This window comes from Augochlora pura, chromosome 4, assembly GCF_028453695.1.
Source record: "Augochlora pura isolate Apur16 chromosome 4, APUR_v2.2.1, whole genome shotgun sequence".
NCBI classification, from domain to species: Eukaryota; Metazoa; Arthropoda; class Insecta; order Hymenoptera; family Halictidae; genus Augochlora; species Augochlora pura.
The window spans coordinates 512,643-536,504 of NC_135775.1; the positions used below are offsets into that span (position 1 = coordinate 512,643).

General features: G+C 51.4%; 1 protein-coding gene across 2 annotated transcripts in view; it reads left to right on the forward strand.

Moving 5' to 3' along the window:
• The window catches only part of Calx (sodium/calcium exchanger 3), a 109,464-nt gene that overhangs the window by 24,905 nt on the left and 60,697 nt on the right, over positions 1 to 23,862 (forward strand). For both annotated transcript variants that reach the window (XM_078178761.1, XM_078178762.1), the window contains exon 3: positions 4,096 to 4,187. In XM_078178761.1, coding sequence (XP_078034887.1) covers positions 4,096 to 4,187 — 92 coding nt within the window. The remainder of the gene's footprint in view (positions 1 to 4,095; positions 4,188 to 23,862) is intronic.

A 23,862-nucleotide genomic window follows, 5' to 3' on the forward strand; every position in this document is an offset into this window, starting at 1 on the left:
CCTATTGGGCCGCGCGCGGTCTTGCTCGCTGCCGAGAAATCGAGCTGCAGTTGCAGCCAGATTGGATCGTGCCGAACAATCTCGTTGGAATCGATCGAACCGATCGAGATCGAGGGTGTGGGGAAAGAGAGAGAGAGAGAGAGAGAAAATACAGCGGTCTCCTTTTCGCTTTCGGACACGAGGCCGGCGCGGAAAGGAAACCTGGGTCGATTTTTGCCGGGAAAAAGGGACTCGCGGAGCTCGGGGATGGATCGTCGTTCTTTTTCAGCCGTCGCGTCGTTCGTATCGCTCCTCGTCGTCGATCTTTCGCGCCGCTTGACAGATCGAGACGAGAGAAATTCCTCGCCGATGCTCGCACCGTGATCGGTTTCCTGGAAAACTTGGACGGCGTTCGAAGGAAAAACTTTTCAAATCTATTTTCCACGCGGAATTAAAACACTCTTTGGTTTTATTCAATTTTATGCATTGACGAACCGACTTCTTCGACATCCGTTTTACTTATTTTCATTCATTTATATATTCATTTATTCGCTGGAAAAAGAATCGATCCTTTCTTCGGTAATATTTTAGAAGTAGAATCTTGTCGGAATGAATCTCGACCAGACCGTGCGGACGAAATCTGCTGGCAGGTTGATCCGACGACTCTATTGTAGAATTAATTTCAAGACCGTCGAGCTTTTCTAGAAATAGACAATCCGTTTCAGACTGCTTCTAAAAGTAAGCCGCCCTAGATTCTGTAGATCAAGTCCGAAGCTAGTTACATCCAGATTCTACGTACCGATTGTAGCTTTCCCAACTGAAATTCACAGGTAACTCGACCGACGTCGTGCTCGTATCTTATAATTCTCTAATTGGGATTCAAATCGCTGAAAATCCAATATGAATCTACGTTTGTGATTTTTGCGAAACGAAATAAAATAATTAAAAAGTAGGAAGCAAAATCGTTCGAACTCGCAACAGTGCCTGGAACAGAAGCTATTTCCCAAAGTCGGTCGAAGGAAGGAGCCGCAAGTTCTACGACGATCCACGATCGGTCGCGGTCAAGCCAGAAATAGCCATGGAAGCTTGCAGCTCCCGCAACCGCGATTACTCCTGCAGATTCGGTGGACTAATTTCTGCGAAGCGTTCCGTATACAATTTGAAATTCAACAAACACGTGCGGTTATTTGCCGAGCAGTCCTCGGCAAAAGTCGACGGGATACGTGGAGTGGTCGCGGCGGTCAGGACAGGGCCCCGCGGTTTTCGAACCGAGCCGGACCGAATCGAGCCCGCCTAGGTGGTCCACTCGCGCAGGGCCGCGGCTTTCGAATCGATTCCAGTAGCCACAGATCGTCGCGCAAAGTGCAGAGGGCGGAGGTCCCGCGAAGTGCACACAGTGGAACCGATCGGACCGTTTGAAATCCAATCATCTTTTGATTACAGACGAGGATTATTCGAAGCTGTGCGTTGCTATGCTTCTCTCTCTCTCTCTCTCCCTCTCTCTCTCTACCCCTCTCATCTCCCCTTCCCACCCGGCTCGAGCTACCTTCGCGTTCGAACGATTTCGATGCTCGAAACTTTAATCGACGCGCATGCATATATGCTCGGGGCGTCGCTTCGCGTCGCGACGGCCGCTCGCTACCGTAAACAGAGATCCAACTGGGTTAACGCGCATCTGCATTACGCCCGCGAGGGGACGACCGACGCATCGAATAACATTTGAATGCATTATGATCGGATAACGATGACGTCGCCGGGCCGGTGAGCAGCGCGAATTAGACGGGAGCTGCGAGCGCCCGCGGACAAAGTGTCGTTGTTTGCCCCGTGCTCTCCTCTGCTCCCACGGAGCTTGGCCCGCCGAGGCTGAATCGCTGCTCGGCTCGGCTCGGATCTTCGTCGAGTCGCCACACAAATCCATTCATCTTTGTATTCCCTTTAGAAAACTATCAAGGTACTTGGGATGGAAACGAACGAGTTTACAAGTTACGATGATCCGTGTTACGACGAGCCTCGAGAAAATTGAATCGTTGCGGGATCCGATCGAGAGGAGCTGGTTGCTCCGAGAATTGGATTCCGGCCTGTTTTACTGTTCGTAAATTCGCGGCGTTACTTGTTTGCCCGAGCTAGACTCGGTCCAGAGAACAATCTCTATCCTCTGGAGCCTCTCGACCAAATAAGATCGCGGTATCGTGCCGGCTGGAGAGATTTCTTCGCGCGCGCCTCGTCTTCCGAGCAGAGAGCTTCGTCGATGCCTCCGCCTCCGCCCCCGCCTCCGCCTCGAGCGCCTCCACTCTAGATGGAGAAAGAGAAACCTTCCGGTTTTAATCTCCTCGCAGTGGAGCTCGATTTCTCAACTGTTCGAAAGTTATTCGAAGATCTTTCGCAAGAAATTTCATTAAAACAGCGAGGGCGCGCAGGCCGTTTCTCCGCGGCGTGAATCGTCGCAGTCGAAAAGGCCTCCTGAAAGCAATCGGCGACGATACGTCCTGTCCTCCGATTTCGTCGGCGATTACGGGGTCCGCTGTCAACGCGAACGAGTTTCAATCGAGCGTCTTCGTCCGGGCTCCCGGTTCTCCGGGTTTCGCTAACGGGTTGTTAACCCCGGCCCGCCTCGAGAGCTGTTTCCCCGTGACAACAGCATCAACAACGGAGCTCCCCGTACTCGAAACTAGTCGAAACTGTTGAAACAAGAAATGCCAGCCTGCGAGGGACGCCGGTGGCGCGACCGACAACCCCAATTTGCGACGGAGCGGCGGTTTTCCAAAGTTTTCCGGCATGGGAACTGTCGGAACCGTTCGCGAGTTTACAGCGAGCGAGCTCCTAGCCGAAAGAACGACTCCTCTTCGTTCTCTAATTACCCGCGCTTCCTTCTCGAACGTGTCTTCATCGTCTGGAAAGTATGATTCTTCGAGCATTTTTGCAGCGACAACGTTTCTACGGAGTCTCCGCAGAGTCATCCGCTGTTTGCTGCTCGAAAGATGGCACAGAGAAAGGCGTAGGACAGCATCTATTATAGAAAAAGATATTCCTTTCGATGGAAAGGTTCCCATCTGTTCGGTTCCTTTCCGGATTGCCAGCCAAACGGAACTCGCGAACTCGTTTACGCGCGAGCGCGCGACTATCTCGCCACGGTCGACCGTGCAAGCACCTCGTTTCGTTCTACGAGCTAACGCGAAATAAAGTCGACGTAATAATTATTAGCAATTAGCGCGTCGTCGGCGGCCGATCTCGGCGCGATTGGGCTCCTGCCAAAGTATCTACGCCGGCCTTTCCTCGCCGAACTTCGAAGGAGACACTTTTGCCAAGAACTTTTGGGAATATTACGGCCCGCGCGGCGACGGGATTAACGTGTCTTGGGACGGGAAAGTTCGCCGAGTCGACCACCACGCGCGCGGTTCATTCGCGAAACTTCCCCCTCTATTTTCTGGCCGGCGAGGCTCGGCGCGGGGCACTTTGGACAATTTTCGGAGATCCGACTACATTTTGCCAAAAAATTAATTTGTTCCTATCGACGTTTACCTAACACGTATCCGTCGAATCGATTCTCAAAGTTGTCCACCAACGAATTCTGAAAGCCGTCCGCAAAGTACGCGCACAATTGATAGGTATTCGAGCCTCGCGAGATTTAAGGAGAACTTAATCCATATCCGTTGCCGTCGATATCCAACCGATAATCTACTTCCAGGCCACGATGATATTCGATAGCGCCGGCAGCCGTGTCACTGGTACATAAGTAGATACACGCCGTATGCTCGATAATAGAAACAGTTGAACCGTCGCCGCACGCTACTAGGTATATCCATTCCGCCGCGATTATATGGAACTCGACGCGTATCATCGTTCACCGTGTACAAGCGCGCGAAAGCGGTTCCGCATCGAGCGACACCGAGAGCACCTTGCTCGCGAAACGAAGGATGCTCGTCCGAAATCTATGCACATGTTATTACAAACGATTCGCGATTTCAAGTACAGCGGCTCGCATACAGAACGTTTCATAAAAATCGCAACGTTGAACTTTTATCTTTATCCGAGCTCGCGACGAACATCGAACAGGAGCACGGAGAACATTTCACCGAAATTATCGGAGAAAGTAAGTTTGCGATTTTTCTGTTGCAGAAAGGTGTTGAACCTGTCGATTATCGAGGAGGACTCGTACGAGAAGGACGCGCTGTTCTACGTGGAGCTGGGCGAGCCGCAGCTGCAAGGAGGTGAGTACTCGGTCGCCTAATTCTTCGTCGCGTCGATCGAAAGCTCGCACTGTGGACTGGAAATGAGAAATCTCGCGACAGAAATCGGAAAGTTTACTTTCGACGGCCGTCGCTTCGGCGACTTTTCGCTGCCGTGGAAAACGCTCCGCCTGGAAAGAACCGTTCGATCCCCGATATTCCGTGTCCTCGGAACAAAAAAAAAAAAAAGAAAAAAGAAAGCACGCTTCGTTTATTTCTGCCGGATTTTTCATTTTCTCGGATCGCAGTGCGGCGAATGGAAAAGAAATCTCTGTTTCCGTTGATTGCCCAGCACGGCGAGAGAGAGAGAGAGAGAGAGAGAGAAAATTCGCTGGAACTCCTGGCTATAAATTCGAGGGAAACGCAAGGGGTCCTCTGGACGGATATGATCGCGTTTGGAATCTCTCCGTGTCGATGGTAAAGAAGCCAAAGCGAAAGATACCGATGCAAATTCGATGGTAACGACGTAAAACCGACCGTCGAGAGAGAAAGAGGATAGAATTTTCCACGAAAGCTTGCTCCATGGACGCTGTATCCTACCTTAATGAAAATAAATTAATAATTAGGCATAAGCCTAAAGATCCGTGATTCATCGAGAATGAATTGGTTTACAAGCGAGACCCCGCCTGCGGGCAATTCGAATCGCGTCGTTTGCCGGCGCGCGACGCGAAAATCCTCGAAGCTGCGCTAGCTTTTGCGTTTTTCTTTTTTTTTTCCGGCTCAGAGACGGCCGCAACCGAGGGCGCTCGATACTCGCCGTTGCCAACCGGTCGAAAACGATTAATACTCCGTCGTCCGGCAATTCCGGTGATCAAAGGGAGCCCTGCGAGGCCGTTCGGAGAAGCAACGCGTTCGGCTGCCGAGAGTCCTCTTTCAAACAAGTTTATTATCTCGACCGCGGGGTCGGCCATTTCTCCGCCGCAACCGCGTACTATATACATATATATGTATAATAGGCGCGATGGACGGTCCACGGTTTCGGCCCGTTCCATGGTTGCGCGCCGCGATCCGACATTCGTTTCAATTTGAAAATAATCCCGCGGGAAACGAACCTCCATTATTCTCTTCCATTGCGCGACGCGCCCTTTCCAGATAACTCTACCGTTTGAAATATTTTTGGCCGACTTGCAATTTTCCGAACGCGCTTCAACGATGCCAACGCGCGTTGGTATTTTTGCCGGAGTTGCTGTTTTTTCAACGCGTTTTAACGATGCGCCGACGCGTTTGCACCATTACCGGACTTACGATTCCACGGACGCGTTTTAACGCACGCGCGCGCGCCTACATTTTTTACCGGACTTTTCAAAGGTGAGAGAAAATGATTCGCCGGTAGACGAGAGCGAACGTCCGCTTTGCTTTTGCGCGCAATATGTTGTAGCTCGACGCCTACCGTAATTTAAACACGAATTCAACGACCTGTAAACGATGCGTTCTCTAAGGAAAAATCTCGTGATCGTTTTCTGTACGGAGCGAAACATTTTCCTATGAAAATTGTTTCTCCTTTTTCTTCGATTCTTATTTCACGATACGTATTTCGAATTGCTCTAATATGTCGGCAAGAGCCTAGAAACGTTGATCGAAATCCGGATATGTCGGTAAAATGGTTAACGGTGATAGGATACAGCGATCCATGTGGAATCAAGCGATCGTTGATCAGAAACGGGGGCGTCTGACCACAAACGATCCGTTTCCACTTCCACCGAGCTGTCGTCCACGGTCCGTTGGCACTCTTTCCGATGGAATCGGCCATCGTCTTCGCTACAGGGTGTCCCAGAAATGACTCGCAATCGGAAAATTTCAACTAACTTTTTCCTTAACGCGAATGCAATTCAAAGAGGGAAAAGTTGTTTGAAACGATCCAGCGGCCTCGCTGGACGCGTCGCGCTCGCATAAATCCTGATCGATCACGGAAATTAGCGATCGCCGAACGCAGGCGACGTCGACGTCGACGCCGACGTTGAGCTTTCGAGAAGGAGGGGTTCGTCGAGTCGCCTAATTGCGCGGAATCCTCGGCTTAATGAGCGCCGACGACGATCCGATGGATGGATGAATGGCGATCCGGTCGACGGAGCGACGCGGTCGGCGCGGCTGACGCGGATCGACGTCGAAGCGATCCGTTCGTCGGGGAAAGATCGACGGAAAATTAGGACAATCGTCCACGATAGCTCCCCAGCCGCGATAAAGCAACTCTACCAATCGCTTGTCAAATAACGAGGAACAACGATCCTCGGAAATCAGGCTCGAGCAACGCGTTTGGAAGGAGAAAAACTCGACGGTTGTTCTCGCGCTAATGTTCAAAGTTCAGCACGGAAACGATAATTTCTCGTTCGGATTTCCCGCGTCTCCTATTTTAGGCAACGATTTTTTTATACTTTTTGTCGGAAACGGGTTGAAGCTCTTTCTGTACGCAATTTTCCGGCATGTTTTCGACCACGATCGTCGCCATTCGCCGATCCACGAGCGCAACATGTTCTTCGGAACTCGACTTCGAGTGTGCTCGGTAGATAAATCGTCGGGCCCCGGTATTTATTGGCCGGCGTTCCATTGTTTTCGGTGCGTGAAGCATAAATCACGGAGCCATCGGGACGAATGATTGCGGGGTCATCGATCGCTTCGGAAGAGTGGAGAGAAAAATGAGGAAAAATGGGGAAAACGCGACGCTTCGTCGTCGACGACGACGACGACGACGACGCTCTCTCTTCGGTAGCTCGACCAGCGTCGCGCCGATTTATTTAGCGGCAGGATAAAAAGACGGGAGAGCTTTGGCTTCTTTCCCTCCCTCTCCATGTTCGTTAGCGTCGCGACGCGACGACTGATTATAATTACGCAACTGCTTCATGCGACTTGACGCAACCGGACCCGATGCGGATGGACGTAAGTCTCGATTCCGATCAATCGATCGAACTAAAAATAAGCAACGCGAGTAGGCTTGCCAGCGTAGCGGAAACTGTATCGCAACAACGCCAGAACCGTATTGCGACCGCCTATTTGTTGCTTTGTAAACATTTGTGGCTTCCTTTCGTTACGATGAAACGTGCGACGCCTCCGCGCGAACAACTACGATTGCCGGATAGAACGGGACAAATTGCTTGAGCGGTTTCTTGTCCGAAATCATCGTCTAATCGCGGCCCGGATGATACCGTTTCGAGAGACGATGACGAATTGCCGGAGATAACGGAAGAGTGACAATGACGGCCCGGCATTAGCCACCGAAGAAGTTAGAAGATGGGGAGGCGGTCGACACTCGGCACTCGACTAGCCGACAAGTGGCGGCGCACAACCTACGCGAGAGCTCATTAAACAGTCGGCGCAACACTCGGCGAGCTCTTCTCTGTTCGCTCCGAGTCTCGGCGAGTCGACTCGTCGTGTTCAACTTCACCGAGAGGAGAGGAGAGGAGAGGAGAGACTGCGGGAAGAGCTCGCGGCTTTCTCGTGACCTTGCTCGCTTATCTGCGCCAAGGTTGCTCTGGGGGGTTATCGTCGATTCGATTCGGTGCGTTTCCGCCTGCCGCGAGTAGTTCAGGGGGCTCGTTACCGCTCTATCGGCGGCTCAGCCGGCGCGCTTCTGGCTGCTATCGCTGCTTTTGCCTGAAAGCGAGGTCTAACCGAGTCTCGTTAACTAACGTGTGGGGATTCGATTCAACGAAACGACCCGGTGCCATCGGGACTGCCGCATTCGTGGCTCGTTCGCGACATCGGCCGCGATTCGACCGAATATTCGTCGAGCTCTTTCGCGGGGGAAAAATTGCGACGACCCCGTTCGATCCCGAAACCGCATCGAAAGCGTTTATCGGATAGCTTGGGTTCAGAGGTTGCGAGGCTCTTCCCACGCGACGGTTGATTAACCGAACCCGTCGCCGCGGCTAACGTAGCCAGAGGCGGTCAATTGCCGGCGCTGCTATCGTCGCGATTCCCGATTCCCGATTCCCGCCGCGCGGAACTCGCTCCGTCGTTCCCGGTAACGCGAGAACTTTGCGCCGCCTTTTATCTTCCCACGCGACCACGGTTCGCGCTTCCCGGTTCGCCATTCGCCATTCGCAATTCGCGTTTCAGTCCCCCGCGATCCGAGGGATCGCGCCGACTTGCCGTCTACGATCGAAAGAGATGCAGCAGGGGTCGTGCTTCTCATTAATGACGTCAAGGAGAAGGCGCGCCATCGTCCGAGTTCCCGAGTGGTCTGCGAGAGTCAGTGGAAAACTATCGTCGACGACGACGACGACGAGCGAAGGCCGTTGACGTCGAAGGTCGCAACGCAACCTAGTTATCGGTTACGAATTGGCGGCGCTATCGTTTCATTCATGGCAAGAAACGAGCACGGTAGCACTTTGTTGCGCAACGAATCGGTATACTCTGCGGACGTCCGCGCGAACCGACGCTTCGCTTTCCACTGCGAATTTCTGCGAAACTTTCCTGCAAGCTTTCGCGGCTCGACGTTTTTCCAGGAGTCGGAACTTTTTCGAAGCACGGAGTAACCGTGGCTCGAGCGCGGTGTTTTTCTGGGGGAATTCGAAGCAACCGAACTTTCGGAGAATTTTCTTTTCTTTGACAGCGCTGTTCATTGAATCTGGAGCGAGACGTTGCTCGATTTCTTCGCATCTATTATGCGACGATTTTCCGTCAGGTTTTCCAGCGGGAATAAACGCGCAAAGTTCCGCGGTTGAAAAACCAGGCTTTAGCTTCGATACGGATACCTATGCGGATGGTAGCGTGGAAAGAATCGTCGCCTGCGGACGCGAGACCCGTGGCTGCAACGCCATGAATAAACTTTCCACCGGGTGGTCGACATTTTGCGAAACTTGGTCGGTGTTGCGGCAGAGTGGAAAAGAGACGCATCTCGCGAATCGCGAGCGAAGAACGCCGAGGAGTGGAGCAGTCGCCCACGCCACCCACGCCGCTGAAAACAAATCGAGTTTCGCGGATCACGCGCCGCGCTGGAAGCCTGACGCAGCGTCCAAGTTTTCCAGGGACTTCGGAAAGGTCGCAAACCAGCCGATCGCGAACTTATCCGACCGTTCGCGCCGGATTCGCCGGCCATTTCGTCCGCGTATTTCTCTCGAATCGACTCGATATCCTGCTAATATTTATTTCGAAACTTCCAGATATTTTATTGTACTCGGCAAAAGCGCGGGAGGGGGGAAGCGGAGAGCGGGGACCAGACCTCCTCGACAAGACTCGAATAGAAAACGTGACGTCCAATGGAACAATCGCGCGGATTTCGCGTCTCGAACAATTGGTTTTGATACTAATCGAAACGACCGGATCCAGATCCAGAGAGAGAGAGAGAGAGAGAATTGGGAGGGCATTCTTGATCGACCACGGTTCCGCTCGGCACCCGCGGCAACCGACGCGACGCGACGCGCTGCCTAATTATCCGATTAATTAGCCTCTGGTCGGCTGGTTGGCTCATGCCACACGACCAAGCATGCCTCTCGACGTCTCGACTTCGAACTTCCCTGCCAGTCCCCATTTTTCCTCTCAATCAGATATTCATTTTTAATCGGATCATCTCGAATCGCTTAAAAATTCTGCCGGGACGACAAACAACCTCTTAACGCTTCGACCCCCGCGTCCTCTGCACACGTATCGGTTACGAAATAATTTGCTCGGATTTCACTGTTTTCGGATTTGTCCAAAATTAGTTCGCGTCGAATTACATAAGATACGCGGTCCACTCGTTAGCTTCGGGACAGCGAAGACAATGAATTAACGAGAGAGTGGAATCTGCGAAGAGCTCGTAAAAAGGTCGGTGCAGCGGGCCAACCGTCTCCTCGCGAGGCTTAAGCCCCTGTATCGTGGATCTTTGGGATTAGATAGACAAAGGAGAGAAGATATCCTCCCTCTCTGAAGAAACGTGAGCAAAAAGGCTGGAATTTAGTACCAAGCTTCCGAGCTGTTCCCGAGGGCCTGCTTGATCTCCGGGGATCAACGTTCAATGATTCGGATCGGATCGCATCGCGTCGGGTTCTATGGAGTCACGTTTAGTCCTGAGATCCTCGAACCTGTCCTTGTCCTTTCAGAACGCACAGAGAGAGAGAGCGAAAGGGGGAGAGAGAGAGAGCCCTTAAGTCCGGCGCATGTTGGACACGAGCAACGTAAGACCGGGATCCAACGGGAAATCGATTGCCTAATTTTTTGTTGTCCAATAGGAGGGGATCGTTCCCAGTATATTGGCTGAAAACGACCGGAGGATCGTTAGAAAATTGTTAAACTTCGGGTAGGTAGTTTCACTTCGAAATGTTGGTAACTTTATCGCACCGGGAAGTCTCTTCCACCTCTCTCTGTTATCGAGTCTAGCGAAAGTTGCGCATTTATCGAACAAAGTAGCTCAGGCTCGCAACTCGAGCCCATATGCCATAGGTGAATAGATATGCAGAATTTAACGCTATCGAACAAATATACATATACATACGCAGGATGTAGCAGAGCGTCTGCGTGTGTACGCGAACGAGTTCATCTCGGGGAACTGCTGGGAGGCGAATGATTGATAGCCGGTAACTCTGGAAATAATGATTAATGATCGCGGTCGTGAAAGGTTATTAGGAGAGGAAGAGGCGGATGAAACGTTGATATTTTCGATAAGTTCGACGGACGTTCGATACTTTCTTTCTTCGCGCATGCCTCTTTAGTTTTTATTTCTACCGATTATTTTTATTTTGATTATTTCCTATATCTTTCGTGTTTTTATCTCAGCAACGATACCGGTTGCCCGTCCGACAATTTTTTATCCGTCCCATTTGCTATTTTTCTAGCGACGAAACGTATCCGTAGGACACGATAGGAATACAGTGATTAGCAAGGAAACGACGAGCGACGGTCGCGGGATTGTTTACCCTCGGAGGACGAGTAGTTTCGACGTCGAGGAATAAATAGAAGCTGCATCGGAGAAACCGAGCGGCGTCGAGTTACTTCCCGTTCGATAGCCCGACCGTGTCTAGATGTACTCTCGCGTCGACAGCGTAAACCGCTCCCATTCATCAGCATTCTTGTCCCGCGTGGGCGCGGATCGTTAATTAAGACCGAGACCGAGACCGAGATCGAGACGGAGCGCGAGAAGCGCGGAACGCGGCTGGAAAGAGTCTCATGAATCGCACGGAATTATTAATAAGTCCGTGTTTTCTCCGTTGAAGGGACGAGCGAGCTGTGCGTCGAGGGCCGCGCTTCCGTCGATATCTCGCAATATTAATAACACCGGGGGGAGATTGACGCGATCGATCGCGTCATTAACGTCCCACGTGGAACGGAAGTTGTAGGTCGGCGTTAATGGAACGCCGCGAAAGTGAAATCTTCCAGTCGACAACCGCCAAGACAGAGCGTGTTCAACCTCCGCCGCTGGGCAGACCACTGACCGTCCGTTATTTATGTATATCGAGAAATACAATTGGTGGATTGTTATCCTCGGAGAATCGTGAACAATTGGCGGAAGGATTTTCATACGTACCGTCGAGCGCGTCGAACTCGATTCGTTCGCGTCCTCGGTGTTCTCGGGCGTGCTGCAACGAGAAAGAGAAAAATCGCGAAAGATCAGCGGACCGCGCGGAGCTTTATCGGCATCCATAAACCGTCGAGCCACGAGATAACGTGGATCATCGTACACGCGTTGACAAAATATTAATGGTATTTTTCCTCGGGCCGGCTTTCCCAGCGAACCTTAATCGCGTTCGGTACACCGAAGGAGAGATCGAAGGAGAACAACGCCGCGCCGCGCCGCGCCGCGCCGGCTCTGTTCGCCGCGATACAGTTACGACGGCGAACAAGATCGTTCCGGAGGTTGATTGCGTCGCGAGTAAAGTCCGCGCGAAGAAGCTCGTAAACTATGTTCGCCGACCGTCGAGTAGATTGCAAGTTGCGGATTATCAGCCAGGCTATCTAGCAAGGTTGGAGCAGGGAGAGAAAGAGGGAGTCGCTCGTAATCCAGATAAGAGGCAGTTCCCGGGGAGAATTTCTCGATTAAGCGCGGGGTTTTCGGTCGCGACCTTGTCAGCCGGGGTCGCGAGTTGCGAGGCTCTGCGAGCGAATGCGTCTCCATAAAAGCTGGAGCGTGCATCGGTAAAATGTGGGTCGCCTGCCATTCTCTCGAAAGAATCCGGGGGACGCGCGAGGGGCACAAAGGGAAATCGGCGACTCGCCCTCCAAACGAAACTAATTCACTCGTCTGCGCCCTCGCAAAGCCTGTCGGAACGCGGGCTCCCTCTCCCACTCTCTCTCTCCCTCTCTCACCGCTTCCCTCCCACGCCTGTTCTCCCGGTAATTATAGCGCACCACGAGAGACACTCGTCCTTCCTGCAAAGCCTGCCGAGCCCCTCGCTCCAGTTTTTCGAAGGCCCCACGCGAGAACGATCAAAACGTCGATATTCGATGGAGGCTGCGTACCAAGGACGCGAGCTCTCGCGAATCGCAATCCGTTTCGCCGATGATCCACCTTTCCCGCTCATCGCCGCCGACCCACGGCGATACCTTCCCCTAAAACCTCTATACTTTGAAAATTCGAGTTTAACAAATTCATTCTACGCCGGCACAGCGAATCAATCGGTTCCTCTAATATTGATCAAAAAATTTCAGTCATTCGGAGAAGCTTCGAAAAAGTTATGCCGTTTCGAAAGATACGTGGACAGTTTTGCTCGCGCTGTATATTTCTGCCCTGCGATCGTTCGATGCCTCCTCCATTGTTTCATATTTCATCGAGTCTTCTTTCTCTTCCTTCATTTTCGAGCGTCGCGTTTTTCGCAAGGGCACGAAATTCACGGTCCAGCGATCGCGAGGCTGCGAATTTCTATGACTCCTGATGGCGTAACAGTGGCTCTTCAAATTCACGCGATACTATCGCTGTCTTAAATTATGCTTGGAAATCCGTGAAATTCACGGTACAGCGATCAGGAAACTCGGCATTTTAGCGTAGAATGAAAAGTTCATTTTCGAGGGACGTAGAACGAGTCGTTTCATTTCGAGAATTTCGTAAAAATTCAGGAAGCAATTGTTGCGGACGAAAATAACAATTTTAGTAAGGAGAAAATAGCGAGATTCCTCGACTTTTCTCCCCGAAAATTTCCGAAATTCTTGCGTTAGGACGATCGCGAAAAATTGTCTGCTTCGAGTAACGAGCGCCTAGATTGGTCTCTAAATTGGTCTCGCGTTGAACCTCCCCCAAAGATTGAACGCCGCGTCGAAACGCCGCGGGACAAACGGATTATCGACTCTCGAGAGTCTGCACAGTCGTTTTAAAGATATTCCGTCGATCGAGAGATAAGCGGGGAAGCTGGGAAAATCCTGGATTTCCTGCGGTCCGAGGAAGCTACGAAAAAAAAAAAAAAGGAAAAAGGGAGAGAGAACTCGAGAAGCGCGCCGCGACCAATCGCGAGCACCGATCTCGCCAGGTAATTACCGGCAGCTTCCGGGACGGAAGGATGATTTTCCGCGCGGAACTTTCCCCGAGTTTCGATAAGCACGGTTTAATTAAAGAACCGGAGAAAGTTGGCCCAAGGCTGTCGGAGGCCGGTTATCCGACAGTTTTTCACGGGACGCGATCAACGCCAGCAGCCGCCTCCAAATTCCTCCGTTTTCGCGGACAATTTTCCGGCATCGTGGCTCGCTTTTCCGCCCCCGAAGTTACCCGGAATCTCTCTCTGGGTATATTCGGGACAGCGGCAAAAAATTTGGACAAAATTCCCGAAGCTCGTTAGCGGTACCGCGTCGCGAACGCCATCGACGCTTTTCTTCGTTTTTCATATCGCATCGACAGAGTTTCGACACCGTTCGACTCGTGTCCTGTGCCCTATGGCGAGCGACGGTCCAGACACGGTCATTTTTATACCGAGAGGTGTTTCTATATTTGGTATATCTATGGTAATCGGGACTCGACGTCGATACGTCCGTAGCGCGCAACATGTCTCTGCATACGCTACTTTTATCGGACACGAAGCTGTAGAAATATGTTGACTGTATTTTTGAAAATTCTTTCGTTCGTATTTTAGGGGCGAACCCATCCAACGCGTCCATTATTTTGCCAGGTGGTAACCCGGTTTTACGATTACTTAGTTTGGAAACGCTCGGCTCGATGTTTCATGGGGCACTTTGTGCTCGCGTTATGGTTCCAAAGGATTGGAAGCCGCGCAAGGTTTCCCATGTTAGCGGCAAGCTTCGCTGGTCTTAATTAGAGATAAGAGTCATCTGGCCGCATCGAAACCCGCAGAACTTCCCTTCGAGTCCTCCCCCCTAGCCCCTTCCGCGAAAAACACCGAAACTGGAGGATAGTTCCCAAAGGAGCGTAAGACGCATCCGGCATCCGGTATCCGGTATCCGATATCTGGAACCGGCGAACTGGAACTCCCATTTTTAAACCGCGTAAAGCTCGAGGGGCGCCCGAGTGCAGCCTCTTGGACGATTAAACGGTGCCTTTGTCTCCCATCGATCCCTTCTCCCCGTCTCCTTCCTTCTCGACGCGATTCGGCGAGATTCGGCGCGACTCGACGCAACGATTTAACGCTCGTCTTCTATTCGATGGTTTCTCTAGTCACCGTCTGCGAAACCCAAGGCTCTCTTTCCAACGCACAACGTTTAACCCTTTTCCATCTTTAGATTTAGATAAAGTTGAAACATATTATCGTGTCACGTCCATATCGCGTTAGGGAGGAGCGAGGATTCGACCAGGGAATAATCGCGCTAGCGCGCCCGTTTAATCGCATCGGTTCCCGGCGAAATTAAAGGTCGAGAATCGAGCATGGCCTGTAGAAATATTGCTCGGCTAGACCCGGCGCGTAATTGCTCGAGGAAGCAGGGCAGTTTCCGCGGCCGCCGAAATTGGGTAAATTGGATCCGGGAATGATTTGGTGCCCGTTGTCCTGCCCGAAGGAAGCCAGCCGGCGGGCCCGCGTTGGACTCGCGAATGACCCGTTCTCTTGCTATCGAATCCGGAGGACAGCTCGGCTGATCCTCCGCTCGTCACCTTAATGCTTATCCCGCGAAGCTTCCTTCCTTCCTTCCTTCCTTCCGAAACAAGGTTACTCCGGTGGGAATACTCCTCGAAGAGAGTCGCGCGACCTTGGCAAGGAAATCCAGTGACCCGGGTCAAGCCCCGAGATTCAACCCTCTTCTCGGATCCGAGAATAATCAAGCGGAGCCGATCGATCCCGGTTCCTCGGGATTCGAGTCCCTCGCGAGTCGCTCGCGAGTATCTCGCTCGCAAGGACGCGCGCGAGGATGGATGATCGATCGGATATGCGGGTCACGGAGCCAGGATTCCGACCAACAACCTTCGGATCACCCCATTGGTCTGAGAAGACCAGTCCCCACCCGATCCGACCCGTTTTCTGTTTCTCTTCGAAACGCTACGAGGGCAACGCCGAGTGCAACGAAAATGCGACGCACGTGCTGCACGAGGCCGGACCTAGTTCCGAGACCGTGGGTTCTCGTTCCGGGCCAAAAAGAAAATACGAAACATCGAGGATCTCTCTGCAAAAACCCTGTTTGTTGCGTTAGGTTCCGGCGAAATCTTCCGCCCGTTTCCGAATTCAACGAAAACAATATATTTCTGCAGGACCGGACCTTCTCCTTTTCCATTAGGGGGCTATTTTATTTATTAGCGTGCCTTTCGCGGCCCCATCGACAAGAGTAGCAATTTCGACCGTTATCAAACAGAATTGATCACGCGCGATAGCGAGGGATGTGGGGGTTTGCAGGTAATTTGCCGAAATTTCGAGTAGACCGGCACGCGAGCACCGCTCGCCGCGCCGCAGTTACAAACCGATATTCGACCCGAGAGGCGGGCATTTCGTTTCGTTTCGTTCCGGTTCGGTTCGGTTCGGACGCTGTCGCGTTTCCGCGGACGGAATGCGCACGGAAATTGTAAACGCTCTGGTCTAATTGAATCGATTAATTTCCATGTAACTGGACGATCTCTGGGGTGTTGCGGCGGGCTTCGACGCGATCGCTCCTAAACTGCCATTCGACGTAAGTACTCGACGGTTGCTCGCGGTTTGCCGAGTGGATTTACAATTTGCACCGCTCCGGAAGAAGGAACTGTCGAAGAGTTTTTTCTTTTTCCGCGGCGTGGCGAGAGCGAGAGTGTTTTTGAATAATCCTCGAGACAAACAGGATCGAATCGACAAGCCTGTGTTTGCTGTTCCACTAACCCCCGATGGATTAAACCGTAAAAGAGAGTTGGGAATTTTGCGTTTTGCGTTTTGCCTGTTGCGGCGATGCTTTTTTGACTCGACTCGAAAGCCGACCGACCGGTTTGCGGTGGTTTCGGAACACAACTGCGAGCCCGTCACGGTGCATCGAGCCCGGTGTCGGATCGAATCGCGGTGGATTTGGAAATTCTCGGCGGCACCGAACGAGTTTATCGTTGCCGAAAATTCGACATTTCCGTCGCGATTGTTTCTTTACATTAATTTCGAGTAACGATTTCATAGGGCCGTGAATTCGGTTGCCGAAACGCGAGTGCATGCAAACGCGGTTAGTCAAACGCTCGGCGTTCCACGCTAAATAAATATTAGATTAGCGCAACCCGCGGGTATCGAGCAAACGAGACCAGCAACGCCCGTCGATGATAAATATAGAAATAATCGTCGGACAATTCCGACCGTTCGATGTCGCCGCCGCTGACGTCGCGCCGCGCCGCGCCGCGCCGTCGATATTAATCGGGTAGACAAACCTACTGCGATTGATTCCTCGTTAACCCGGGCCCGTCGATGAGTTATTCGATCGTGAAAATTTGATCGCTGGATCGAGCGCGTTCGCCGCGGACGCGATTCTATGGAATTCTACCTCGAAAATTTAATAAAACCTGGGCAAACTCTATTTCATTCGAAGTCCTTCACTCGAGAATGAAAATGTTGCGCGGGCTTTCGTGCCACTCGTTCTTTGGAGGACCTCCAAAACCTTCCAAATAAAAACGTTCGTCGAGGCGGTTCAACGTTCCGAAAATGGCAGATTTTTAAACAGGAATTTACGGAAGCACTTCTCCGCGAGCTGCAAAGTTTCGAAATCGCAATTTATGTGACCGTCGAATTTCGTAATCCGCGGCTTCGAAAATGGTAGTTCGAAGGACCGACGAAGTTTTAGATTTCAAAGTGGCAATTCGAAGGAGCTTCGAACAATATCCCGCGAGCCGAACGAATTTTCAGTACGAACGCTTCGAGGAAGCTTCCGCTGTATAATTCGAAACGAAGATTTCAGGCGCCTTCGAACTCCGGAATCCGGAAAATCGCGCTTCGAGGTAAAGCTCGAACTCGAGCTTGTAAAATTTCAAAAAGAAGCGTCGAGGGGTTCGGGTATTTAAAAAATTTCGAGAACGACACGGTTCAAAGGGTCCTAAAACTTTTGTCTTTAACGCGGCGTGTCGAGAGAGAGAGAGAGAGAGAGAGAGAGAGAGAGAGAGAGAGAGAGCTTTGGCTATATCGCGGATTCTTGTACGAGACGAGCATTGCCCGTACGAGTTACGACACACGGGATTTACATAGTGATGTAGTTCCAACCGATCGTATCGACTGCTTACACGGTGACTGTCCACAGTGTAGTTACGATACAAAGTGCGCCGTATAAGAATTGTTAGTCCACGGTCGATCGATGAAATCTAATACGGAGAGTAGGCAAGAAAATTGGAGTGACCGCGCGATGGAAATACGAAAGGTGATTGGTAGGGCTATAGCTGCGCGATCATTGGCAAGAAAGGGATTCCGAGAGGCAACGGGGCTGCGTCATGATCAAAGACGTAATCGGGGTTGCATCGCAGCGTCATAGGCTCGACTCGACGCTATGCGCGGTATAATGTTCGCCGCGTCCGCGTCTGTTTCTGCGTGAGCTCTCTCGGCTGCAAACTCGCATCGCAGCTGCACGAATCGGTATGGAGCTCGTTGATAATTAACACCGCGTGGCCCGCAAAAAAATCGTTCTCCACCGGTGTTAATTGATCGCTGAGAAATGCTTGTTATTATTATTTGTAAACGGGTTGTTTCGGTATTTGGAAAACTGCTGGGACAGGCCGCGAATGTTTGCGAGCGAATAGCCGAGGAAACGGAACGAGCACGAAGAACGGGAAGATGGTATAGAGATCGGAGAGAGCAGAAAAGTATCGAGCGCAATTTAATTTGCCGTAAGCGAGGTTTTACATCGTCGGCGAAGCACATTTACGGTAACCGGGCTTTATTGAAACCGTTCGAAAGCCGCGGCAGACATTAAATAGACATTTGTTGCCGGGGCCGGCCAATAACAGGAAGTCATGTGGAAGAAAACTCGCCGCAACATCCGGGATTTGATCATCGGAGGGCGATCGGTTCTTTTGTGGCGGCTCGGTCCCGTCAAAGGGAAATTCAATAAAATGCTAATAAAAACAATTCCATCGGGAACACGCTCGCGCCTCCTATTCCGCGCGACGAACCGCCGGTCCTCTCTCCCTCTCCCTCTCTTATCCCACGATTTATGCGCGTGCTGACTTTGCCGTCGAGTCTCCAGCGATTCCCATAAACGTCCCTTCCTCGCGGACATTACCTTTATTGTTACTGCCGCAATGAATTACAAAGGAACACTTTCCATCCGTTTAAATTCTTTGCGTCGAGCAGAGTTTTCGAATCGCGTCGATACCATCTGCTATCTGCGAACGCTTCAGAATTTAGACTGGAGAAAATCAAAGCAGTCCAACACCGTTTTCGTTTAACGATATTTCCCGTAGAACGCTCTACGCAATGAAGTTCGAGCATACCGAAACGAACAGCTAATTAAATTACTTGTTGGTTAAATTTTTAGTTAAATTACTCATAGGACTCGGCCACCGACTTTCAGTCTGCAATTGTGCAGGCATACGCGATGCAGCAGCGGGGCAGAGTGCCAAAGCTAGGCTGCCCTCTGCCGCTCGAACAGAAAGGGATTCCGCGGAGCGGAGAGATTGAAACTGTCCTCCGACTCTCGCCCAAGTTATTTCATGGAATTATCGTATTCCGGAGACAATAACGCGATTCTTCCGACGGGAGGGAGGAGACGTTCGCGGCGCGCCGCGCCGTGTTAAGCCCGGATCACAGCTGCACTTGCCTCCCATTGTTTAATCGACTGTCTGATCCATTGTCCTCGCTACGCGAGCCGCGCTTCGGGTAAACGAATCGTCAAAGAGACTTTCTCCACTCGAGCTCAAAACTTTCTTACGGACGACGACGACGACGACGACGACGACGACGACGAGGTGGAGGACTCGCGATACTTCTTCACTTTTCGCGTCTTCTTTATCTTCTCCACCCTTCTCTTACCGTTGCATTTATCTTCGCAGCTCTCCCTCTCTCTGTCCTTTTCTATTTTTTCCCGCTCGTTTATTCCCTTTGAATCGCTCCAGTATTTATGTACATCCTCCTCTTCCCGCTGCTCACCGTCTTTAGTCTTTTCTATAATACTTCGTTCAAGTCGGTGTAGCAATTAATTTACTTCTTCTCCGATGAACAAATTACTGCCGTTGCTCCTCGTTTGTTGCGCCTTCAAACTGTGTAAACTATATAGACATTTGTGCGATAGTTCGACGGATTTTTCCGCTCGACATTGACAGATAATTATCGTTGAAGGAAGCAAGCTCGAGGATCGAAGAAGAACCAAAGAACGTTTCGATCTAGCGGCGGGTCGGCATAGAAATGCAAGGGGATGCCGGTGTTTACGGAAAACATTTCCCCGGTAAAATTGCCGGCAGGCCGTCAGGCCGGCAGCAATAATTTCCCTCGCAGATCGCCGCGACCGCGCCGGGGGATTCGAAAGTTTGATGCCCGAGGATCGGGTTGCATTTCTCCGGTGTCGATGCTGATCGGGAAACTGCGCGCGGCGGGAGTTCGACACCTCGTCCGCGGGGCCGTTTCCTCGTTTCCTCGTTTATCTTCGTTTTTTTTCCGGGCTGCCGGCGCTGTCCGTCTAATATTTATCGATACCGTTTGCCAGATGTATCGCCGTGTCCGCCCGAGATACTTCCGAGTCGTGACGCGACTATCTCCTCTGGAGGAAATTCCCCTCTCGACGAGCGTAACGCTGCAATAAAGAGTGCAGCAGGGTATACACGCTACGGCAAAGTACGTACAATTAAGGAGCCGGGCACAATTGCTCGTCCCGACGCGACGGGAACTGTTAGAAACTTTCGGACCGCAGAAGAGAATCCTTTCGGAAACTGGTCTCCAAGTTTCTCCCGGGTCGGTAGAGCATCCTCGCGGTTGTCTACCGGGTAGCCCGAGATTACGGAGTCGCTGATTAACGATGCTCCGACTGCCACTTGTTCCGCGTCGCGTCTATTACTGCTGGCATATTCCGAATCTTTCCTTTTTCTCTCAAAAATCTGACCAGGCACGCTTCTAGGATCGCGTGCAATTTTATTTGTCAGACCCTTTTGCTCTTCTATAAACCTTGAGAGAACGCGAATAACGGAACGATTCATTTTTAAATCTGGCCAGATTGTTCCGTCGAGAGGGAGAGAGAGAGAAAATAAGTTTCTATAAGAAGTTCCGTCTTTCGGTCGATTTAAGTGGCACTCGTGGCAGAAATTTGCAGGCGGAGTGAAAAATAATCGAGCTCTTGAAAATATTTCATTAATATTCCGAAGGGAACAAATAAATATTGGACTTTCTGTTTTTTCGAACCGGCACGGCATATTTTCATTAGTCTGTTTGTAATTACTTCGATCGGTCCTTCCATCGAGCCGAGTTATTAATTGCAAAGTTGTTCCCCTCCGGAGATGTAAATTAAATGGTAAGACCCTTTGGCAAGTAAAGGATATTCCGCGAAGTTTCTCGGCAAGTAAAATGTCCTTTCCGAAGCCCTTTGCCGAGGAAGTGCTCCCTCTCCTGGCTCCACGGCAAGTCGGATCCTTTGGGAACCTGCTCTCTTTAAAAAATGTGCTAGACCTATATACATGTAGGAAATAGAAAAGTTTTTTTACATCTTGCGAAAGTGTTTCGGCTAGGGCCGGTTAGAAATTTTCCATTTGAAATTGAAACGATGCGACGTATCTTGCAAATGGAGACGACGTTCGCGAGAATTTCACGAAGACGACGCGATATTTTAAGCGGTCAGAAAATATGACATTTTCGATTCTTCTCAGCGAATACGGGATACTAAAAAGTTATTGGCGATATCCGAAACAGTAATGCAAATCGCGAGTATGCATCGCGCCGTGATAAATCATGTTTTACGATCATTTTATTGTAAAGATTAAACTGCATCGAGGACATTTACTTTTTCTTTTGCCGAAGATTATTATCGCGCAAGTCTCGGGCAGCATCCTGATAATCTCCGACGCTGCCTCGATCGTCTCGAGTATTGACGGAACACTTTCCACCCCTGTTCGTAAGATGTTGAACGGTGCCGCGATTGTCCATCAATTTCTTGTTACCCTACCAAAGTGAATATCGCAAGCTCGTAAGGTCTGAAGCGTCCGCAAAGTATTTTTAATTTTTGCCGGAGGATCGCGATAAAGCCACGAAAGGTTAGAGGCTTTCATCATCGGCGTGTACACGGTACGGGCGCCGTTCGACGACGAGGATTTATCGAGGCCCCTCGTCAAGCATAATTCCTCGCTGACGATCCTGCGGACATGCCTGTCCGAGGCGTTGCTCGTCGTTACGACGGCCAACCCCATTTTCTTTATCGGGCGTCGTCGATCGAGTTTCTCCGAGGAGCAGCCGGGCTGCCCGCTCTCCGAGTCGTTTATCGCGCCACAAATCCACCTGGAAAGTCGTTTCGCCCCGGCTACCTTTATCCTCCGTCCCCGCCTCGGACAAGAAAAAAAAAATAGGACGAGCACGACGCTCGTCTCGCAAGTTTTCTCATTTTTCCGCCGCGAGTTACGGAATCATTTGCCCTCTTTTCAACGAGATCGTCGACCTTCCGATCGACAGTTTCCGAACTTTGAATCTCTTTGGTCAGCGCGCGTCTCGCCCACCCGTGGAGATAAAATTTTACGAGAAGAAGATTTCGGAGAAGTCTCTCTCTCTCTCGCTTCGAGAATGATCCAACAAAGTACCGAATCCTCCCGGTCTGAATTTTTTCGACCGTTCCGAAAGAACGAGAAGCACGCGTGCAAATACGCGCAACTGGCTGGGAAAGTTCCGCGTTTCGTCGGCAGCCAAAGGAAAGGCCCGGGGAGAGAGCTTTCTCTCGGCGAGTCTAGCCTAGGATAACGCGGTTAACGGATCCGACCGTGGACGGGAATAAAAATGTGGAGATCGCGAGGAGGATCGTGCGGCTCGAGGCTCGAGGCTCGAGGGCCGCGCGAGCCCGAGAGTTGCCTAAATAGAAAGATCAGTCCGGGTTTCGCGTGGAACCTCGTAAGCCACTTAGGCGCAGGGCCGTTCAAAGGCCGGCTAACACGGTAACCCTTTAAACGGCTCAAAGGGTCGCAAGAGGAAACCGTGCGCATTCGCAAAAGGTTCTCCGACGACGAGCGCACGAACCTCTGCCGCGGCGGCAAGTTTTCCCAACGAATTTTCCCTGCGAGCTTTCCGCTGCCTCAAAGGCGTTAAATCTCAGCCCCGATCGCTAATCGATCTCCTTCGGGACCGGCCGCCTCGTCTCTCCGTAAAATGAATCGCTTTTTTCAAATAAGGTGGAAGTAGCGTCGAAATAAAGTATTGGGTATTCCTGCTCGAAATTGAATCGATCGAATGCCGAATCTCGCAGAAGACAGCTTCGAGGAAACCTTGGTATCCGCGCGCTGAAACTCCTGTCGCTGTCGCAGTCGCAGTCGCAGTCGCAGTCGCAGTCGCAGCCGAGGCGGAAGAGGAAGAGGAAGAGGAAACGGGCGGTTCCCCGCGGTTCGCAATTAACCCTTTTCTCCGTGCAGCTTGAATTTCCGCAGCAACGACCGACTGGGAACGCGGAAAGTATAAGGGCGCGTGCTCCCGTAAACGCATTAGCTGGCTCGCGTCGCGAAACCTATCTGCTACCGCGACTAATTAGTTAGAACGGCAGCAGCGCGATGCCGCGCTGGAAAACAGGAGTTGGCGGCCGTGTACTCTGCCGGCGATGGTGCCGCATCGGTGCACTCCCTCTCCCTCCCTCTCTCCCTCTCTTCCTCGTTCCTTTCAATTAGCCGTGTTCACCGGAACCCGATCAACTTTTTATTATTAACGCTATAGTTGGTCCCATCCCGCCGACGTTCGTATTCTCCGTAACTCGCGTTTATCCGACAAACAGATGCTTCTTTTAATTTCCCGTTCTATCCCCGAGTGGAAATGCTCAGCCGTTCGTTCGTTCGATGACACGCGAAATGGCTGGAAGAGATCGTGCATCGAATTTCGATGATTCTAGAAAAAGAGAAAGCTCGGATCTTCGAGTCCGTGGAAGGTTTAGTCTCGAAGATAGCTTTCGCCACCGTTCGCGAAAGTCGTTTGGAGATCAAGAGAAACGTGCGACACGAGGTGAACGAGAGTCGCGGGTGAATTTTTGAAGCGCGGCTGCAAAGGGGAGGCGTTCGATCTTGGCGTTCGCGTCGGTTTTGACGGCGAACAAAAATTTCCAATGATCTCGCGTTTCAATTTGCACGGTTTACATTACGATCGAGTCGCTGCACTGCATTCTCCACGATGTCGAGGAAGCAATCGACGCGGTGGGTTCGCGATATTCGATTTTAGGAGGGTCCGGCGAGGTCTGGCAAGGTCCGTCAAGGCCCGACTCGCTTCGTGCTCCAATAAAGCGGCGGTTACTC